Source organism: Harpia harpyja, chromosome 12 (assembly GCF_026419915.1).
Source record: "Harpia harpyja isolate bHarHar1 chromosome 12, bHarHar1 primary haplotype, whole genome shotgun sequence".
NCBI classification, from domain to species: Eukaryota; Metazoa; Chordata; class Aves; order Accipitriformes; family Accipitridae; genus Harpia; species Harpia harpyja.
This window is the reverse complement of record NC_068951.1, coordinates 42,486,320-42,508,774: the sequence shown is the minus strand read 5'-3', so window position 1 is coordinate 42,508,774 and position 22,455 is coordinate 42,486,320. Positions and strand designations below refer to the sequence as shown.

Sequence of the window (22,455 nt, the reverse complement as noted above, 5' to 3'; positions counted from 1 at the left end):
CTTTAGGGTTCTATAGGCTGCTGGGTCTAATTCTTCTTTTCCCTGGGCAGCTGTTTTGACAAACATCCAAGCTGCGTCCTACAAAGAAAAGCCAGTACAACGGAAACATCGTCTGTGAAGGAGAAAGGAAAGGCAAATGCTGCATGCACCGTGAGCTCTGCCTGGAGCACAGTTTCGATACTGCTGCTGTAGCATTATGAGTACATGATTAAGCACTCCCATGAAAATATCACACCAGGTTTTCATTTCACAGCGTTCTGACCTCAAATACCTTTTAAAAATAAAATAACTGAAGCGCTCTGCAATTATTAACATTTCCTGTTAGCTGCTCAATTTAACTGCAAAGTTGCATTTAAAATTCACTGAAAGCACTGTTCGAGAGATTTAAAAAGTCCAAAAACTTGCATCCTCCGGGGAAGGACCAGTGCAGGCTGGGTGCCTGCAGTTTCAGAGCATGCCGGACACTTTCATACTCCTGCTTTTCACTTGTCTGTTCCTCAGAGTCAAGGGGCTCTACCCAGAGTCTGGGATGAGAAGAGGCTGCTAAAGGATACGTACACAATTTGAATAGCACTGGCAGTAGCTACAGATCCAATTAAAAGTTGTGATTATCTCCAAACAAGCTAAAGGAGGGAAGTTTGTTGGGGAAGAGATAACCGAGGAACAAAAATGAAAAGACTAAGATGGGAATTCCTTCTTGAGCAGAAAGAAGAATTTTTGCTCTTTCGTTTTCGTCTTCAGAGACACACGCCCATTCAGCACAACCACAACACATCACAGTATTTTAGGGACCAGCAAGCCACTTGCCCAGAAAGGGCTATAGGTGGGTGATGAGAAACAGGTTAACTTTTTAGCTAGGTAATATTGTATCTCTACCCAAGAAACAGACACAAAGTTAGTTAATGCGTCATATCCATGATTCACCTCAGGGCCCAAATACTGACAACCTCCGTCACCCTGAAGACAAGAGACCTCAGGGGATCGTCCAGGACCACGTTTTGTGGGGAGAGAATCCCAAGGATTGTTATAAGACACGATACGGGTAAGCAAGCCATCCAAAATACTAACCTCCAACTCAGGCCCTGGCTCTGTTCCTCTAACATGCATCACCCTGTCACTCTGCTTCTGCTGCCTCTCGTTCATGAAGCAGCCAACTAAGTTATCAGATGTAGAGCAAACTCAGACCGTCATTGTTTAAACTTACAGTAGTCACAGATCAGGATATACAATTAAATACTGAAAGTTAGATCTAAACATATTTTTATCTAGATTTAACACAAGCTTTCATCTCTACAGTGCAATGACACTGCCTGGCATTTATACATTATACCAAAAAACGGTTCTAAAGTGGTCTTCCCCTGGATTAACACCACAAATTAATCTGCAGTGGTACAAGGAAGTCTTTAATAGGCTTGACTTCCATCTAGGTAGCTCTAAGGAATGCCCTGTCTTGATTAGTTTTCCAAACAGTCACTAACGGAATTAATTTTATCTTGCATTACTTTCTCTACATGCCTATGAAAAGTCCATGCCAAAAAACTAATGTAAGGGTGAGTCTTGGTGAATGACAGACTTTCTTCTATCACAACAGAGCTATTTTTTGATACAGAAGGTGTCAGACCTCGAAGTAAGTTGAACGTTAGTTGGTTTGAATACAACATGGCATAGAAGAAATGTTATTAGAGTAACGCACAGACTGAATAAACATGTGGCTTCAGGTAATTCAGTAACTATACCTAATCACATGCTTGGCAGGGATTTATTTAAGGGGTGGAGGGGGAGGTTAAACAAAGCGAGAGAGCCAGTTCTGTGGTAGCAGGCTAATAGTTGCCTCCTCTTCCTCCTTCATATCAATAACAGGCCAATAATCGAAACCTTTTCCTATACAACCTTATCACTGCAGATTAAAAAAGAAAAGAGATGAGAAACGCAAGAGCATCATTCTGAAGAGTCACACCTATGAGTGAAAAGCAGCATCATTCCTATCACTTGCTATTAAGCGGCAGCACTGCCCTGACCCTGCTGTGCATCTGAACGAACCTTTGACAATTAGAAATGAGAGGTAAGGGATCAAATGAAAAGTCTACAGAGGATTTGTAAAGAAAATTCTGAAATGGAAGATTACAGTTAGTTTCTAAGGAGCAGCAAGGTCACAGGAAACAGGTATATGTGAACAAACTTAATTCTTACAATCACTCAGAATGTATTTGTTGTATTGCTCCTTTTGTTAAGCAAAGAACAAAGACCAGAGGGATCTGTTCCTTTTGTGTAGAATCTTAACGGTATTTACTAGAGCTTTCTACTATGTTTAAAATGTAGGAGTTTCTTTTAAGTTCAGAGTGAGGCAGAGAACCACTAGTAATTACTGTTCTTCTGTTTTGCTGCTATTCCTGAACTTCACCACCATCACTGTTATATTATCAGGACATCCTCTGTAAAAGGACTGTAGAACTATACTCTTTGCACCGAAGTGTGGTTCATCCAAGCGTTCCTTGATGAATCGGACAGCTTCCTCGTTGCTGAAAGCATCCCACAGACCATCCGACGCCAAGATCATGAACTCTGGCTGCAGTTTGTCCAGGTCAAAGGTAAGAATATCAGGGTCAGGAATGACAACATTCAGGTTCTTCAGAGGGTAATCTCCCAACGAGCGGGACATGGCCAGGATCCCCTGAACGCGCCAGGAGCCGTTAAAGCTGATAAAACCACCTGGAGAGAAACACCAACACTTAAAGCAGTTCTTTTTAAAGTTAAAGCATTTCTCTGGATTCCTGCCAGACCCACCCAAAAATGCATCCTGCTGTGTCCTGAGGTATACAGATGTTACATGTCTCAAAAAAGCAGGAGATGCCTTAAGTAAATCTCAGAGCGCTGCAGGGAAGAGCTGGATTGTGGCCGCTAGTGCTGTTGAAACAGCTGAAGCAGAGAAGTCAGGAATGGCTCTGCTTTGAAACGAAGCAGCTTCATGCTCTCTACTCCCCCAGAGAGACCGACAACTTCTTGAACACAGGTATTCCTGTACTACACAACTTACTGTTCAGAACGCCTTAGGCAATGTTAAGACAAAAGTGCTGAAAGCAAATCTTTATATTCTTATGTTAGTAAACACCTCCTTTTTCTATGTAGTTCACATTTTCCCCCTTTCAGAACACCTATGAAGGTAACAACACTGAAAACACCCTGCAGTAGGACTCACATCTCACTTTAAGGCATAAAGCAAAGAAGCAAGTGCAAGAACATTTATAGGCTCTTCTATTAAACTGCCTTGAATGAGCTGTGTCAAAAAGGACCAAAAAACTGTTGTGAACAAACCGATCATGAAATTTTACTTCAAGTCAGAAAAATTGCAATGTGGGATCTGACTGATTGATTTTTACCAGGTTTTACCAACACCGGGATTAAGGCTACTTCTAGTTGAAAATACATTATTTTATTTAGGGGTTGCTTATGGTGAGATATGTTTTGCACTGAAATCGATGACTCTGACACAGCCAGCACCTGGCTGCTACACAGTCTGATTGTGCCAGGGAGGGAACTATACAGTGTTCAAGGTCAAAGTGTAAAACTGAAGCACCTGCAATTCCTGTGCGTGCATCTGCGTGCCACTGTCTGCACTGTTTCATAGCAATATTCCTGTCACCTTAACATGAATGAAAGTCACTTGAGGACAAACAATTTGCAAACGTGGAACATTAAAATGTAGTGAACTGTTAAAATTAGGTGAACTGTTGTCTTTTATATCTGCAAGCTGTCTGCTTTGGCGTTCTTATAAATGTCTTTGTTCTTTGTAGTTATCAGAATGTTTTCAGCTCTGCACTTCAGCCCATGCATTATTTGTCAGTCACCTAGTCACCTAAATCTTACAATAGCATTTCCATTCCTGGTTGGCTGATCTAATCTGTGAATTCCTTCTGCTTTCAGGTGAAACTACATTTCATTTAATGATTCATTGTTGTTTAAAGCTTGAAACTTGATTTGTGTTAAAGCCAGCAGAAACAAAACTTTTTAGCTGGGTGTTTTCATCAGTACTTCTACGGAGTCTCCATTATGAAGATGTTTCCTTCCGTAGTCAAAAAAGGAAGGACTGGTGAGCCTACTGCAACTCCTCTTTAGATATGCAGTCAAACCAACCTCGTCCAGCTGCTGCTGTAGGTTTTGAGGGCATCTCGGTTGAATGTTACACAGCCACCTACTCACCAGCACAGGGTTTTTTCATAAGCCGTTAGGACTATAATAACTGGAGTGTAATCATGTGTACATATTGCAATGACAGGGGAAGCAAAATGCAATTAAGAAGAGGCAGTTTTAAGTAGATATTTTACACACAATTAGAGGACAGCAATGCCTGCACCCTTTACTGTACTTACAGAGGAGATAGCTGATGCTGCTGCGGCATGCTTACTACAGTCTTTGCAGGTTGTGCTTACATGTACAAAGTGACTTTTCGGTGCCATTCTCACATGGCACCTGGAACTGCCTACGGCACAAGTTGAAATCCTGTGGTTTGCTGAAGTGTCTGTTGGCACTTCTAATATTTTCTTTTATAAAGCCATCCATACAGAATACGTAAAAATGCTTACGGAAAAGCAAACATTCTGCAGTGCTGGCTGCCACTGGAGAAGAAAAGGCATTAAAGAAATAGAAGCTTTTTGGCAACGGCACAAACATTTTGCATGTTAGCGAGAGCTGAGCTCAGAGGATTATGTTCAAGGTGAATGACTTAAATTTCCAGCAGTGACAGTCACCTTGTGGCTCTACAACCGAGTGTTTCTTCACAAGCCAAAACCACGGTTGTTTCAAGGCCACTGTCTTACGCTGATACTATATACATCGCTCAAGATCCTGATCAGAAGGAGATTCCTTGTGTTTTCTGGGGAAACCAGTGTCCTTGTATCACAGGACATGCATTCCCCTATCCCACAGGAATGGGTCAGAGTGGTGGGACCCCGATCTCATTCAGCTGCGAGACGAGCAGCACCCCAGCATTCGTGAGCGTGTATTAGTCAGCCTCTTGTGAAAATAACAGTCAGCCTTGACCCAGACCCCGTGACCCGTGCTGTTAACTGCGCAGCCATGCTGCGGAGCAGGTATTTCCACAGGATGCGGCACCTCAGCTCGAAATGGAGGGACCTGACCTGTTCTCTTAGCTGCTGTCTTTCCTTTTGGTATTTGGCTGCAGGCTCGGGTACCAGTGACCTCTCGCTGCACTGCAGGAACTCCCACAAGAAACCTGAGCGTTGGCTTCTGGGGCTTCAGCGCAATTGCTGCTCGAGTCACGTTGGACTGATAAATGGAAAATTTTTTTCAGGTTGTGGGTTGACTAAGACTTTGTACACAGTTGCTGGGAGTGGGAAAAGGAGAGGGACTGAATTCATTCCCCATCCACCGACTGCTGACAGCAACAAGCAGCAAGCCTACTAAACATCCACCATGGCAGCAAAAAATGACAGATTAGTTTAGACTTGTCATCCCAATGTTAACGCCCCACTGAAACGCAGAGGGCAATTCACGCTTTTCTTAAAGCTGCTGTTTCAGGCACCTCAAATTGATTTATATCAGAATGAGGTTTGAAGGATATTTTCTCAACCGTGGCTATATGGATTTCACTTTTAAATGAAATCTAATCCTACTAACACAAATGTGCAGTCATTTTGTAACTACCTACAAGGCACTGGACAGCGCAGCTTGATGGTGCAATGTAAAGCTGGAAAACCGAAATGGAAGATAATGATTGTCGCTTTCTTCAGTTCTACAAGACAAGAAAGTATCTAGAATGTGGAAAAAAGTTAGGTACTTTTGTCACAGTAGCAATGCAGGCTTGATAATTCAGTTTGGGCACTTTGCTTCAATTTTACACTTTCTGTATGTAAAGAAGGGATGTTCCAAAATGTAAAAGTAGTATAAACTGGACTGTATGTTTTTAACAGCACTATGAGGCCCTATGAATCATGATAATACAATGGGGCAATAGGTGACAGAGAAGAGAATTCATTAAGTCACTAGGCTAGATAGAGTATTTCTTGTTTAGCTGCAGGTAGTTACATTTACCTGTCCATTAAAATAATTTCTTCCAAAGTTGGAAATTCCTGCAAAAATGCAGGTTAATTTTACATGTTGTTGTGTTATAAAGCCTCACTTCTATACAAATGAAATAAATTATTTTCTTCTCCTAAGGGAAGGCCTTCTCTAAGTGAACAATTGCACAGAGGCCCTGGACTTGGCTAAGAGGGAAGCGATTTTACAGACAAATCTCCAAATGTTATTAAAATACATCCCCCAAGTACAGAGTTGAAGCAAAGTGAGACCAAGATTTTCCTTTTCCTTCTTCTTAGGATCTGTATACTTCTTCTTCCCCTTTAGGGAACGTACATGACCTCAGCAGTCTGTCTAGCAGCAGGAAGGATCCCCGCTGCTCTTATGCCTCCTCAGCGATAAAAGCAAACTGAGAGGAAAGTGCACATTGCACATGTACAAACATTTATGCTGGTGTGAGTGTATTGATAAACTGTAGGTTTTAAAAATGTTTTATATTCAGGGAAAAACTTGTTATTTCCACTTTACAGATGAAGACGTGGAGGCAGACAGACACTGCATCTCTGGAGGCAATGCTCATTGGTAGGTTTAACACAAATGAGAAGAACTTTTTTTCTTCGTCAAATAATTTGCTACTGCAGGCTGCTCTGGGACCCAAACCAGAAATGGGTTCAAAAGAGACTTTGACAAATTAATGGAGAATTGCCTATTAAAAACTTGATGATCCAAATGTAACTTCTAGCCCAGGAGGTCACTAAACTGACAAGTGATGAAAGCTAGAAAGATTTATTGCAGAAAGGTTGCTGTTTCTTATATTCTTTCCCTATATTCCTGCTACAATTTACATGTTTGTGCTCATTAGCAGTCACTATATGGGAACAAAAAATAGCTTTGATGAATTAGATTCATGCTCTGCTTATTTTAGGAATTAAACCTCACCCAGCCTCTCACATAAAGGCTCCTGATACGGTTTGGTGTGACGAAGCCTGTAACGCTGCTGCTCCTGTTTATTAATTTGCTCCCTGCAGAGATCACAGGGGAACTGGCCGGGACGGTCAACTGGCTGTTGAAGATGAAGGCTGCTCTTCTTACTCGGACAGTGGCTCATTAAGGGATAGGTCAATCTGCTTCCATTTCTCTGTCTGCACATGACATCCCACTGAAAAGTGCTGTATTAATAATGGAAGATTTTATCTGCTGATGCCTCAGTCTAGTACTTTTCAGTCTCTCTCAGGGGAAAAGTCTATATTATTGACAGAGTAGAGAAGAAAAAAGATGAACCTTCAGTCCAAAGCAAAAACATTACCACTCACCAGCTCTTTTAATCCTCTTCCTCTCTTTCAGTTGGTAGGGCTTGTGATCGTGTGACAAGGGGATAGCATTCCCATCCTTGTCACACAAGACTCCTCGCGAATCACCAACGTTGGCCACTGTGAGTTCTTTATCTGACAACAGTGCGATCAAACAAGTTGTACCTGGAAAAATAGAAGGGAATGGGAAGCAAAACAAATACATGGGGATATATATGTGTGTGTGTAAAAACATGATTAGCAGGAAAATGTTCTTCCTATTAATAATGGCAGAGAGGGGCTGAAGTAGGAGGAGTGTATTGCAGTCTCTGTCTGAGAGCTGTTTTTTCCTAATGGCCAAGGAAAGTAATAACAGAAAAGTACAAATTAGTCCCAGAGCCCACTCGCAGTTCTGTGAACTGAAACTACTGCACTGGACCATGCATGGGTAAAACAGAGCACTCTCCCCTCATTCCCTCAAGAACTGAGGTTGATTTTTTTTATTTTTTTATTGAAAAGAGGAAAAGGTTTGACATTTTTAATTACTTTAACCTTTAAATACACAGAAAATGTAATTAGTCATTGACCACCGTATCCAACAGGCATAGTATTGTTGGCTAAAGTGGCAGGAAAATATTGGAAAAATTGGCTGTTTTTCAAGTGCGAACACTACGGTTTTTATTTTCCTCATTTAATTGATGCAGAGTGGAATGAATATTGAGCAAAGCAGATCCTGTTAAGACCATGCCTTTTCTATATTTTGCCCTTCCAACTAGTGCAAGCTGTATCCATAAAAACTCCAGCTATTACAAATATTCCTTGCACAGGCTTTTGACCAGATGTTTCAATTTCATTCATGCTTTAGAATCAAAAGATTGCAAGTAAGTTTTTAGATAGACACTAACAAACATTAAAAGGGAACGTGCCTGGCACTCAGTTTAGATTGCACAGTGCTGCTAAAATTCTTACAAAAGCTACTCTGGTATCCTTCAACAGTAAATAAAATTAACTGAACGGCTGCTTTCTTTTCCTTTTACGTAAACCAGAGAAGCACATGGTTGAGTTTTCACCTCTGTTACCAATTTACATCTGATTATTCATTTAAAAAAAAGGTGCATCCACAGCTGGGGTGCTCTGGAGGAAGCACTTGGGGCCAGCACACCTGATGAAGGGCCCCAGCGATGAAACTCAACCAACAGCGGTGTTATAAAGTAACATGTCTCCACTTGTACATTTTAATCGGACAAAGATGCAGTTTTAATGAAAATGCTGGCAACAGGGCATTCTACCACTGCCTACCATCATCAGCATCCTCACCTCTGGTTTTGCTCCTGGGGAGCTATATTAGCGTTTAAGTCCATGTTCTGTGGTCTTAAAGCTAAATTCTCATAGCTGCTGCTTGTTGTGTTGCTGTCCAAACCCAGAATTAAAAACTATGTTTTGCTGTTCCCATGTCAGTAGTTGAATATCCCATGACTGGTATAATTAAAATAGCCAGTAATAAACAATTTGTGTTTAGATGTACTATGTTCTGAAGATCTATTTTTAACTTAATGCTCTGTCTTGCACAGCTCTAAACTTGAGCTATTTTTTCACAAGACAGGCATATATATATATATATATATTATTTTTTGCAACTGACTGACACATTGCAGACCTAAATGGATTTAGTTTCCCATTTGTTGCTAAAAACCCCTGCTAACCACACAACGGCTCATCTAACAACAGGACATACAGAGGAATGCGTCTACCAAGATCACCCGAGGAAGCCAGCAAAATGAGCTGCCTGCTCAAGAAACACCTTCTCTGAAGGCTAAACGAGATTGCACCAAAGGGTGTGAAGAAGGTTGTGCTGAAAAGGGCACCTGCCGGCTGGATGTCCGCCCTGTTTGGATGCAGGTGTCCAGCCTTAGCACCCTGGTGAAGAGACCTGCTCTAACGCCAGAGGACCTCATAGTTAAAATACCAGTATCCAAAACACAAAGACAACAAAATAGTAACGAGGGTGTAAACTACTGTAGTGGGGTGCAGCTGGTCATTTAAGCAGAACAAAATGGGATTTAGCATTTGAGGTCACCTCATTCTCTACCTGAACAAAAGCTATTAACTCTGCAAATGCATAAAGCTCTGCCTCAATAAGAAAATTATAATAATAAATGGCACTCGCCCTTGCTTTTGTTTATGAAACTTTCCTTAACAAACATTCAAGCAGCATTGTGCTGACAATCTGCAAGAGACTAGAGGGCTGGTACCTGCTGAAGCTAGTCTGACATTTTGTCTAAACTTCAGAGAAAAAAAGAACAGCCACCTTTGCAATTTGGGTTGAAAACAAAACCTGTGAGATGTAAAACAGGGGCAAAAGTGAAAGCCCTGTTGGACGGGAACACAGAGCCAAAAACAACTCCGGAAGGATCCTGGAGTGCTGCAGGACAGAGACCCGCAAGCTGCACACGAGGCTGCAAACCTCCGTGATCTACCACCCAACTGATGCTTCTTTCTGAAGATCAGAGCTCCAGCTTTACCTGTAGCTGCCATCTTGGCCTGACATTTGCATTTGTAAATTCATCGACTCTCCTGTGTGCAAGACCACCCTACTGCTCTGCAGATTGCCTTCCCCCCTTCCCGTGACACCAGCCCAGTGTGTATTTTTCCTACAGGCAGTTGTAAAAATCATGCATTTCCTAGTAAGGAAAATATTGCAAATAACATCCTACAGCCCGGGCGTTTAGAAAGTAAAATGCTTCACAAATAGAGTCATTTTTACCACAATTTATATAAAAATGATAACTTTGAACACGGTCTTCTTGGTTATATGATCTCTGTGAATGAAAGAGAACAAGCATCTGAAACAGAAGATAATTTCCAAAGTGATTTAAGAAGGATCAGTTGTTTCACAGTCCCTGACTGATGGCTGGGCTATCGTTAAGTCCCTGACCTCACGCTACTGTCTGCCATTACGTGAAAAAGCAAACTTATTTTACTTTGTTTTCTTTTCCATCTATTTTTATTTCAGTCATTTAACCTTGTGTAGAGTTAGAAAACATCATGCTCTTGTCAGCCGCCTCAGATTTAATGCAATTGCACAACGGAAAATTCCCAACATAAAGGGTCCAAAATTGAGAACACATGTTATATTGGTCCCTCGATGCAGCTGCCTGAATAATACCCTGCTGAGCAGTTTACAAAGAAAATCACCAGAAAATTTAAAACCTGTACTATACTGGCTGTAGAGATAGGGGTTTTTTTGTCTGGTGGGGTTTTTTTTTAAGCCAGGTAAGATTATTGGTGTTGTATTTTAGTATCAGACAAGGCACCTTGTAAAAGTCAAGGCTGCACCAGCTCTACCGGTTTTTAGATAACTGCTTTATCGAAAGAAGGAAAAGTCACCAGAGCGCAAACAAGACCTGATTAATACTTTAAAAGGCATTAGAGAGCCCAGGCATGATCCAGCTCACCCTGCAGCCACTAGAGATCTCTTGCAGCATCAAAAAAATCCTGCTGATGCCTGGCTCCAAATCCCCACTTGTGGGGCAGCTCAGGATGAGGACCACAGCTCTTGGGCTCCAGATGGCCCAACTTGGTTGAAATTCCTCCAGTGCCCTCACTTCATCCTAATCCATTAGCAAAAGTGCAGTTAATCTCACCAGGTGCTCACCACGTTACTTCTTTTCTCCCTGTTTGCAAAGTTCCCCAAGTCTCTCATGCCCCACAGCTTTCAAGCCATCAGCACATGTAACCTCTTCCCCTCCTCTTCCCCCTCATCGCTCTCTTTGACCCTGAACTTTTGCCAATTCCTCATTCATAAGAAATCACACCTCCACCCTGCCCCTACCTCAGGCTCTTAAATGGCAGAAGTCCCTGGCCAAAGCTCTTCCTCCTGAACAACTGTCCCTCCCACACATGCCTTCTCACTGCTTTTCCCAGTCTTCCCCCACCTTTTCCGTGGCTCTTTGCACACAGTCTCTTTCTCAGACAAAACTGAAAAACAAGACTGCCCCCTCCCACATTTTGACCATTGCTTCCCCATTTGCACAACACATGCCGAGGTTGCTCATGTGCTGTCTCCCATTGACCTGTCTTCCTACTCTAATGACTTGATTTTAACATTTTTTATTCATTATTGCCTCATCCCTATGCTTCTCTGGCTCTTTTCTTTTGCAGCACATCTTCATAATGCCACTCTAAAAAAACATCATTACCCTTGATTTTTACAGCTACCACTGCTTTCCTGTCTCACCTGTAAGCTCACTGAAGATGCCGTTTGCAGTCACTGCCTGAGGTTTTCCTTCCCTTCAGCTCCATGCTATGCCTCCTCCAACGCAGCCTCTTGGCGATGCCATTGAAACTGCTTCTGCCGAGATCATAACGGTGTTTTCCAGCCACAGCGCAGTGAGCTTCTCTCATCCCTCTTACTGCCTCCAGCACTGCCAGCTCAATGCTTCTTCTAGAAACACTTCTCTCCTAGTTTTCCCCTTTGCTTCTCTAATCACAAGCATCTCTGAAGACCCATTCATCCCCTTCCTCTCTGAAGTCCAGTCTCTGACCGGCCCCCCGTCCCTCCATAGGCTTGCTCCTGCATAGCCCCATCTACAAACGCACACATGGCCAACGTTTCCATACAGACCTCTGCGCCCACTTCTCTGTCCCAGGGGGGGTCTCTTCTCTCAACTAAAAGGTCAGCCGGTTTTCTTTGCAGATATTTATCCCAACACCGACCATCTCCCGCAGCCCGTTTTGGATAGGATGACCTCAGAAACAGAGACCATCACCATGATCTTCGGAGAGACCAACGCTGCCCTCTTAGCATTTGGCCTAAAAGCATTAAACCTCAGAGGGCTAACAGCTACATTAATTCCCACACAGGTGGGGCTTGTGACAGCTCGTCTGTATTCAACAGAAGCCTGTGCAATAGGAAATTAGTCTGATCTCACCTCTGAGATGGTCTGCAGAAGGAGGAGGTGGGCTGCACCAGCTGGGACCACTGTGAAGCTGTGGGGAAAAAGATCCCCAGTAACCCTAATTAGAAAGGGAATATCCTGAGTACCTGGACCTGCACCATGTTCGGATGGACACAGCTTTTGCAGTCTGCGTTTCGTAGGGTCAAACATAGAGCTGGGGAAAATTTCTATGTAAACAACATGAGCCCTGCACTGACAGTATCTTTGAAAATAGCAGCAGGTTTGAAGCAGCCGGCTCCCTTACCCAGGTATTGAACTGACAATGGAATAACAGCTCAGACCAGTCCTGCCTTATCAGTGACTCCAGGTCAGATGGGAGGTATGTTAAATCAACCCACACAACCACTTTTTGGTAAGTCTGGATCCCCTTTCGCAAACTGATGGTGTACGTTAGCACTCCCGTGATGTCTGACCGCTAGAGAGTAGAGGTCTACCATACCCTTTGAGCAGAAATGCATTCGGAGCGACTGCAGGTCAAGAAATTCAGTACTTACTTGGCTGGACTGATTAAAAAACAAACAAAAACCAACTCAAAAAGCCCCTTCCCATCTTTTTTCGACAGTGCTCAAGCTTGAATTCACACGATAATTAATTAAGAACTAGTATTTTTGAGCTTCAATAATCTCCAGAAGGAAACAGAATTACTCAGAACAGTGCAAAAAGTGGGATAAACAAAAATATAGATTTAAATTTACTCTCCACTAGCAACTCACACTGCATGAAGCTCCTTTCTCATTTATAGACCATGCATTTCCAGTTGCCTTACAGGGACTTTAAATCCTAAACAATAAGACCCCAGCAGTTTTCAGGGCAGATACGTGATGTTTTTATCATTAATATAGCTGTCCTCTGTGCCCATCTGCCTCAGCTCCTCCTGTTGAGACCAGACATGTGTCTCCTGAATTTCTATTTTACATGCTCTGCACATACCCCTCAGGCAATGCAAATAAAACTTTGATTATAGCCTGTGGAATAGGCAAGACTGAGAAAAACACCATAAGTAAGTATATGAGGGAGGGTAAGGGAGACTCTTGCTTCCCAGTTGCCAGGAATATGGATAAGAAGTGGTGGGAGACCATCAAGATCATGAAACGCCGCCTCCGTGTGCCCTCCAAATGACCCACCAATTCTAATCTAAAGCCATAAAAATAAATCTAATTACCCACTGCTTATCTATAAGATAAGCAATGATAAAACCAAACAGCAGACCTTCACGTTTCATTCATGCTACGGCAGTGAAAGGAACTGTGGGAATTGCAAAGGCTGAAGCCCTTTCCTTGTTCTGATGCTCCCCAAACCACTGTGTCTGCACAGAAAAGGAGGGACAAATCAGGTACTGAAAACAACAGTTCTCCAAACTGAAAAAACATGATCCCAACAACCCATAGTTGGGGTGGGATCACTGTGAAATCTTTTGCTGGGGCGGACCTTTTGCTGGATCACAATGATCCGCGTGCGTCCTCCTTGGCTAGTTTCTAATTCAAGGCACCATTTCTCACATGCATTTTGGGCTTCTCTAATGACGTTAGGCCTTTGTCAAAGATTTTGTGAAAGGCCAAGCTAATCGTGCTCATTAGCACTTCTTCGTCCCTTACTCCTTTATAGGTTATTGAAATGTTTAAATAGCTATATGATTTCTTTTAGCAGAAGCTATGCAGGTTAGAGGAAATGCTATTATAATCTCCAAAATACTACACAATTTCGGCAAATTACTGGGCTAACCACCTGTGAATGAAATGAGCTGCTGATTGCTCACAATATCTTTGAAAAATACACATGCCTTTTTGAAGTATCCACCTCCTTTCCCTCAAATGTCTTGCAAGGTATATGGGACTGAACAGCCTACACATCTTGCAAGGTATATGGGACTGAACAGCCTACACATCATACAGGCATTCATCCCTGAATCCCCTCAGTACTGGCATTTCCTACAAATGAGTGGTACCTGCCCCTTGTTTCAGTTAACAAAATTCTTCTGCAAAAGTCAATTCTGTAAAGCACAAACCTAAAAAAAAAAATTCTGAAAATTTAAGATCTCATAATTCTTGTTAATCATCTCAACATAATTTTTTTCCCCTAAATTTAAAAGAACTCTCTCTTTTAAAATAGATTCAGAGAAACATCAGGTTCTTAGAAATACATAGAAATCACTTCAAATCTTTCTAAGATTGTAGCTTGATTTCCATCACGAAACTATTCCTACCTGGCTGTATGCAGTACTATTTTAAGATTTTATATTTGAAACATCGATCCTACTTCCATGTCTAATCAATGAGTATGTATATATAACTCAATCCTGTTCATCATTAATCATATTTGGGATATACTTACAGACTAACAGATTCATGTAGATGAAGCTATGTAAAAAATACCTAAAAGTGTCTTCCAGGCAGGAAAACAAGAGCTGGAAGGAAGTTTTGTGCATCAGGTAACAAAAGTTAATTACTGAAAAACGGAAACCCTTTTGGGCAGCCTCTCCATCTTGCAGACTGCTCTGACATTGCTTCAACACCGGCGAGGAAACAGGGAGTGCACCCACCTTTGTGCTATCCTAGCACAGCATGATTAATTTCTTGTCCTTATGAAAAATAATCTTAATACAAAGGGAATCTCCATTTCAGTTCAAAAGTCGATTTCTTTGCATTACTTCCATATTTAGTTTCACCTGAACATCCCACTCAGCCATTTAATTTGCTAGCAGTAAAAATATGTTGAAAACTGTTTATTTTTTTCTGGTTAGAAATTTCTGTATGTCACCAGGCTAATTAAAGTGCAGAAAACCACATGTGCAATCTCCTTTGCGGACAGGCTCGGGCATTTTGCAGCAGTTAAACCTCCCGTGCAGCCTTGCAGCGATATGACAAGAAAAAATGCCTATGCTAAGGTCCATACGTGAGAGGAAAAGAAATCTCTTGCTGACACTTCCCTGTGAGCCTTCAATATCCATGGGCAGAAACACCGTCTGTGTGGTCAGTGCAACACTAGCGTTTGTACACAAGCTGCAAAGTCTGAATTCTTCTGATTGTAAGAGCTCCTGAAGCACTGGAAACACAAACAACTGTAGATGATCATGCAATATAGTGTATATACAGACAGGCATCCTGCTACCGCTATTTCAAACCATATTCCTACAATAGCTCAAGCCAGCTGCTACGTAAGCCAAGCAACAAGAGCGAAGAGTAGCTCAGCACGAAGTTTAGAGATGTCAGGCATAGCAGATGAAGTGCAGCCCCCAGCTCATTTACTGCGCTGAAATGACGGCGAGCACGCACCATTCCCTTGCTGAAAAGCACAGGCTGTATAAACTGAGAAACAAAACTTATTGCTTTCAAATAGGAATTACACCCAATTATTTTTTTTTCCCCCATCTGTTGTTGAACATGTTTTCTTCCATTTCTAGACCTCTACAGCAGAACAAAAATTTAGGAGCAATTTTGTGTAATTCACCTCCTTTGAATTGGAGGTATCCAATCCTGGAACAAAGTGGTGGGATTTCTATTGGGTCAAACGGCCAGCAGAAGAGGAGCCGGAGGGTATCACAACTCTTCCAAGCCCTGCAAAATACCAGCCTCTGTTGACAAAAGCTGCTCATGTGAACCTATGGTGTTCAGAAAGAAGCCGTAAGTTTTCCATTGGGAAAGATAAGGGTATTCCCTCAAAATAACAATACCTTAACTTCTCTAAGAAAGAGCTGGATAAAAGTTTAAAAACAAATAAAAGCTACTAAAAGTTTTAGAGCGAGATATGTGTAGCCTGCTTTGTTAAGATTTGTCCCAAATTTTGTGATCTGTAAGACAGATCTTCTATGGATCCATTAGAAATCTTCTACAGCTTTGCATTTCCCACTATGGAAATATATCAAATTTCAGTGTAAAACACCATCTGAAGAACTGATCACACACACAAAAAAAAGGGAAAAAAAAGTGATTCCATCCTCTTAGCAATTTCAGACAAATAAACCCCTCCACAATCACAGTGCCAAAGATACTAAAGATGTTACATTTATGACACTAACTGGCTTTGAGGGAGTCAGTTTTGTACCGACCTGCTGCAGGATCCACCCCACATTCTAAGCCAAGCAGAAGTTTGCTGGTGGCCATACAGGGACAGCCAGTGCTCGGTGATTTTAAGTGTCAGCAATAAGGTCAGCAATTCTGCTGCTCCAAATGCTGCCCCACAAGGCTGTATAAGAGCATGACTGACCTTATCTAGTTAGAAAATGTTATGCTAGATGCTCAACAGGCTTTTACTAGCGACATTCAACTGTAACGAGACCTGTAATCACATGGAAAAGTAGGAGCAAAATGAAAATCCCACTTGGAAAAAAACCCCACCAAAATAATTAAAAGCATCCAATTTGTGCTGAGTCCTGTGACGTCTCTGGCTTTATCCCAGTCCTGCCTAAAGGATCAAGGCTGCAAAATTTCATCTGAAGCCCAGGAATTGACCTGCACTTTCCTGAGGTGCCTGAGCCATAAATACCAGACTTAAAGCAGCAGCTAATAAATAAGGTGTCAGCGGGTAGGCACTAAACTGAACTCAAGACCTATAATCAGCAAATCCTTCAGAAACAGTGTAACTAACAGCTAGCTTATACATGCTGTGCACATCTCCGCATCACTCAGCCTTAACTAGGCTGCTCAAAAATCCACGTTATGGCTGGCAATTGTATCCAACGAATGGTTTTTACTAAGACTGCATTATCCCTCGGCTCCTGGGGTCGGGTTTTACGAAGCACTAACACCCATCGGCAGCAGGACCGTCTATCAGGTTGCAGCTAATTTCATGGAGGACCACTCCGCTCTCCAGCTGGCCCTGAGGCACTTGCATGATGGATCACTCGCCTTAACTCCTGAACAAAGAAGGAACTTATTAGTATACAGACAGAGCTGTACAGCAAGGCGGTATTTAAGAATTATTTATTCGGTGCCCAAGGTGCATCGCCAAATTACAAACATGCACCCCGTCTGAAGGGATTGTGATCTTACTTTGTATTTCCCGTGCTGGCAGAAGAGTGGAAGTGAGACAAAGAGGGAAAAAGGGGTGGGGAGCAATAACGCACTAGAATTACACACAGTTAAGGAGGTTTGTGATTTAATTCAAGATCCTCATTCTGTCCCCAACCCCTCCGCTATTCAACACACAGAATTCGCTGATACAGAGTTTACTGAGCTGTAAATATAGGCTGGCTGGCCTGAGCAAGGGCGGGAGCTTAAATCAAGCTGGTGACTTTTCCCCTTTTCAGGTTAATCAAACTCAGGGGCTAATCATCTTCCAATGCCTGGCCAAAAGTCACCTCGGACCATACTTTTTTCCTTCTATATTCTCCAGCTGTATCTTCCAGTTCTCTGTATCAAACCTACTTTGCCCATTTGCAAATGCAAAACCTCCCATCTGCTGAACATCCATTTTTTTAGGGCAGAGCTGTCACCTCAGAAATCATCCTCCTGGCACGCAGCTGAGTGAAAACAGCACAGTTTGGGGGGAACTTTTGTATGAGATCAGCAAATCTGACTGGCAGCTGGAGCCCAGGTGAATGGCTTTAAAAAGATATGCCCAATCCACTGGCAGACAGCAGCTGCAGCCCATAATCCCAGAACTGCCTGGAAAAGATGCACACAAAGGGAGCAAAAAGCACCGATATTGCTGAAACTTGGCCACTGCCACTGTTAGAAAGGTATTAAGGCATGAGGAAGAACCAGTTTTTGCTTGTTTATGACCAACTTCTTTACCTTAATGGGTTGTTACAGATTATGGATAGGGTTTTAAATAAAGCTCCGCTTGAGAACAGAAAGCCTCCTTTTGTTCCTGCTCCTTTTTCCTCCTACATCTCCCCATGTATAATTCAAACACTGGGAAATAATGGAAAAGGCTAACAGTGATTGATTGTAGCGTGCAATGCAGTTGTGCATGCAAAGCAGGGCTTAGCACGAGCTGAACGCTGCTGCAAATGGGGAGAGCGCAAGGACAGATGACACAAAGATGTGTGCAAGAGCACAAGTAATCTCCAGAAACACAGCAGGGCCCTTAGATCATAAATCCCTGTGCACGTGCATGTTCTTGATGTTATTTCAATGTATTTTCTTCTCAATGACTTTCCTATTAAAATGTTTTCAAAAGAACGCAAACATTAGCTTTTCATACATGATATGGCAAAACGAGGAGCAGCGAGACTGAAGATACTCACTTCAATACCAAAATCTAGCAACTGCGAGTGTAATCAAGGGTTCTGCAAAAGTGTAGCTGGTGATGCTTTTGTGCCGCTCCACCCTGCTACAGCAATACTGTTTATGTTGTCTGGGTAATGATGCAGGAAAATTTGCTAAGGATCTCCAAATGGTCTGTCAGGTTTGTAGGCAGAACAAACTTTGCTGCCTTCACTGCTACTCACAAGACCCTTCAGGCATTTGTCTCTGCACCCATCAGCAGGGGACAAACCTCTGCCGAGATGGATGGCCTTCCTCCAGAGACCTGGAACAGATATTCTCTCTGCCCACATTGAATTTGCAGCAAGCTGTGTCTTCAAATGCTATCTCTGTCTGATATCTTTTTAATAAATAATAAAAAAAGAGATAAATCCATGCTTACATCTGCCTACTCATGCAACACTTGTATCTGAAATTGAGGAAGAACACTACGGTACTCACAGCAACCATCTCAAGCAATGGTGCACATCAACTGAATATATAGGTTTTCAAATAAAATCTAACACAAACTTAAGCAAAATAGACCTCAAATAGTGGTTTTCAGTCTCCAGAGCTTACACACTTTTTAAGTCTTTCATTAGGCCAAAGATACAAACAGGGAAGATGGCAATCAGTCAGTGATAATGCAGCGTCCTGGAAAAAAACCTTTAAAAGATTGGAGGAGCAACCTTTCCCGAATGCAGGAGACATCAAACCAACCCTCCACTGGGCACAAACCAGAACCAACTCTACCACAAGTTATGACTCAATTAAGTAACCAACTAAAAATAAGTTTATGCATTTAAGATGCTTTCCAGGCTTAATCAATAAGTACACAGAAAGCAAATGGTCAGTTAGTAATAATTAGTATTAAATCCATTAAATAGTTTAAAACCCACTTTCTATTACACTTCTGAATCTCAGCACTCTGCAGGGCTGTGTTGGTTTCTTCTCTTTCTGCAGGACTTTGGTAACAGTAGAATTTGTAATTTTTTTTTTTTAATTGCTACAAATGTATAAATACCAATGTGAAGAGTACATGGCATTTATACAGTAAGACTGAAAATAGTTACATATGCCTGAGTGAGAACAGAACGCTTCACTTGATTAATAAAAAAAATCCCTAACTTACTGACGTAGAGTCAGCATTGCACCTACACTGCACAGAGGTTTCACCAAATGTACAAAAATATATTCTTTTGGTTTTACCAAATATATAAACATATTTACCAAATACTTCGAACCAAGTATAGTTGGCGTTTATGTCGGTTCTGAAAAATTGACTGCTAGCTCACAAATTTAAATAGCTAAATACCTACTCCAAAAATTGATGAGGAAGTGAAGAATATTTCACAGGGAAGTAGGCACCTGTCAAAGTGCTGCTTCTGCTCTGAGCTTCTGCTGAAAGGTTATAATTATTTGAATAATAAAGTTTATTTTAATGGAGCAAAAGAATGTAACATGCTTGGGCTGGCTTAAACATGTCTGTTGTTTACAAACATTGCCGATATTCTAGAAAGCTGGAAGACCACAATGTAGGAAATTAGAGAGTTGCATGGTTTGCATTGAAGCTACACCCTGAAACATAATTTAAATGGTTTTATGTGTACACCTACAGAGACACTTAGGCTGGCATTCAGCTCCTAACTAGAGCTGCCTGCCTGTATTTTACCTGTGAGCAAATGCTAATTCATAGCCAACGGAAAAGAGAGGGCACGTTTAGGATATGACTCTTCACATACTAAAGCAGATGCTTAAAATAAATGCATGAATCACACTAGAAATGCTGTTTTCTTTCCAATGACTACTGAGGAGCTCTAGAGAAGTTGCCCAGAATTTGGTATCTACAATGCAGATAGCAAAAGGTAAAAGAGACCAACTCTGCGCTCAGTGACTGCCCTATGATTTCTGCTGTAGGTGCTGGTCCTCTGCAGGAAAACAGAGCACTGGTTCACGGTGACCAAGTTTAAGCTGTATCTTTAACGTGTAAAAGAAATTAAATAAGCCAAAGCAAGCGTGGAGTGTAAGGCAGAGATGAAATAAATTCAGCAGTAATCATCTGGCTATAAAGAGTAAAACTTCTACTGTATTATCTGGAAAAAGTACAGTGTTGAGTTCTCACTGCAGCAACCAAAGATCCAGAGAAGGCAGTTGTTTTAGGGAATCTTCTTGAGATCAAATACCTAAAAATCATTTAAAAAATCGAACATGAGCTGGAGAGAAAGCAGCCACCTGCAGTGGCCTGCAGGCTACTCTGGTTTTCTCCTTGTCAGAAGAAAGCCTCTGGCACAGCAATAAATGTTGCCCAACATATTCAAGAGCTGTTAGTTACACATCTGCCATGTGGACGTGTTTGCAACACATTGGAAAATAAATGTACTGGATTGCTACACCCCTGTCAAGTGGTGCTCACCACAGCACACAGAAATCCTACCCAGTACCATCTCTTCAGATAAAGAAACACATCATCTATTACCACCATCCTTTGCCTGTACATGCTTTTTCTTCAGAAAAAGGCAGCTTCTGGCTCTCCTCTTCCTTACAGCTCCCCTCTTTTTGTTCTTGCATATTCTGTACAAGCCATTGCCTTTGCAACTGTTGTTTTTATCATGTTTAGTGCATGACTTTCCTTCCTGCTCTTTAAATCCCTCCTAAAAACTTACATAAAGCTTTTCAACCATTTTTTAGGCTCAGGACACTTCATTTTTGGCAGTAATACATGTTCTTGCAGGACCATTATCACTGTATAATTGTGAGATTACAGATGTCTGCTCTACCCAGTGCTGTCAGCAGAGCAAGCTCATACTTTGCCTTACTGGCAATGGCTGTAGCTGAGACTGGAAGACAAATATTCCCGAGACTCCTTGTCAGGACAAGGATTTAAAAACCTGATGAGTCACCACTATTGAAAGTGTGTTCCCGTATTTCCCCAAAGACCAAGCCCTCTGTGAAAAGGACCAAACACATACCAAAAGCACGGTCCAAGCATGAATGTGCATTATAAGACTTTTTTTAAATTATTATTTTAAAGACGGCCATAACAAACTCAACAGATTTCCTTCTGCATTTTTAATAGGTTACTGCTGAGCACGAGCCACCTTGGGATAAACATCACAGCAAAGATAACTCACTTTATCTTCACTGTGATGTAGCATAATGATGACTTTACTCGGTAAAGCTCTTTGCAGTGGGAAAAAAGATTTTTCCCCAGCAGAGTATTTATTATCCCAAATTATAGGATATATTTCTGGTGCAATTTTACTGCTTTAATTTTATCATTTTCCCTTTGTAGTCACTTTCTCTGGGGGAAAACACCTGCCTGCACTGCTAGAAAGGGAGCACTGTAATTGAAAAAGGGGCATCATCAGCCCCTCGATGATTAAAGTTAACCTTTTCCCAGTGCAACCGCATTAGCACGGACGTTTGTGTGAAGCAGATGGATTTGCCAACCTCTTGGGCTGAAGTTTAATTTCGGATATTTTTGCTTTTCTATACCTTTTGCCCGCAATGGCAAATGTTCATGGGACTGGATCTACACCGGCTAGCAGTCCTGAAGTTGGAATGAAGGTCTGAGCCTTGGATTTATGCTTGGAGCCGGTTTTCACAGCTGCAGCTACTAGAGAAACCAGACCCAGTCTTCTGCGAAGCACAGAAATACAGGCTGAATATAAGGAGTTGATTTAATTCCTTATCCATTCCTTATATACTAAATCATGCCAGGAGTGAGAAGTGGAGGACGATGCATCACCTGCTTTGAAAGACCGTGTGATTCCCAGGGAGAGCACAGCACCTGGGCATGGTCGGGGCAGGCAGAGTACAAATCCCTATCTCATCCAGAGACAAAGTGCAAGGTGTTGTAGTGCTAATGGTCACATTTTATCTCAGGAGAAAATAAATTCTGTTGCTAAAATCAGAGTATTCAGGCAATTTGGGACATGGACTGCTAGCATAAAAACTCATTTTAAGAAGCACTACGGTACTGGCAGCGAC

The 22,455-nt window shown here is 41.9% G+C and overlaps 1 protein-coding gene across 2 annotated transcripts in view; it reads right to left on the bottom strand.

The window, feature by feature from the left end:
- Positions 1-690: 690 nt before the first annotated feature.
- Positions 691-22,455, bottom strand: part of PPM1L (protein phosphatase, Mg2+/Mn2+ dependent 1L) — a 103,364-nt gene continuing 81,599 nt past the window's right edge. For both annotated transcript variants that reach the window (XM_052802915.1, XM_052802914.1), the window contains exons 3-4: positions 7,347-7,508; positions 691-2,709 (exon numbers count right to left, since the gene is read on the bottom strand). In XM_052802915.1, coding sequence (XP_052658875.1) covers positions 2,363-2,709; positions 7,347-7,508 — 509 coding nt within the window. In that variant the 3' untranslated portion in view covers positions 691-2,362. The remainder of the gene's footprint in view (positions 2,710-7,346; positions 7,509-22,455) is intronic.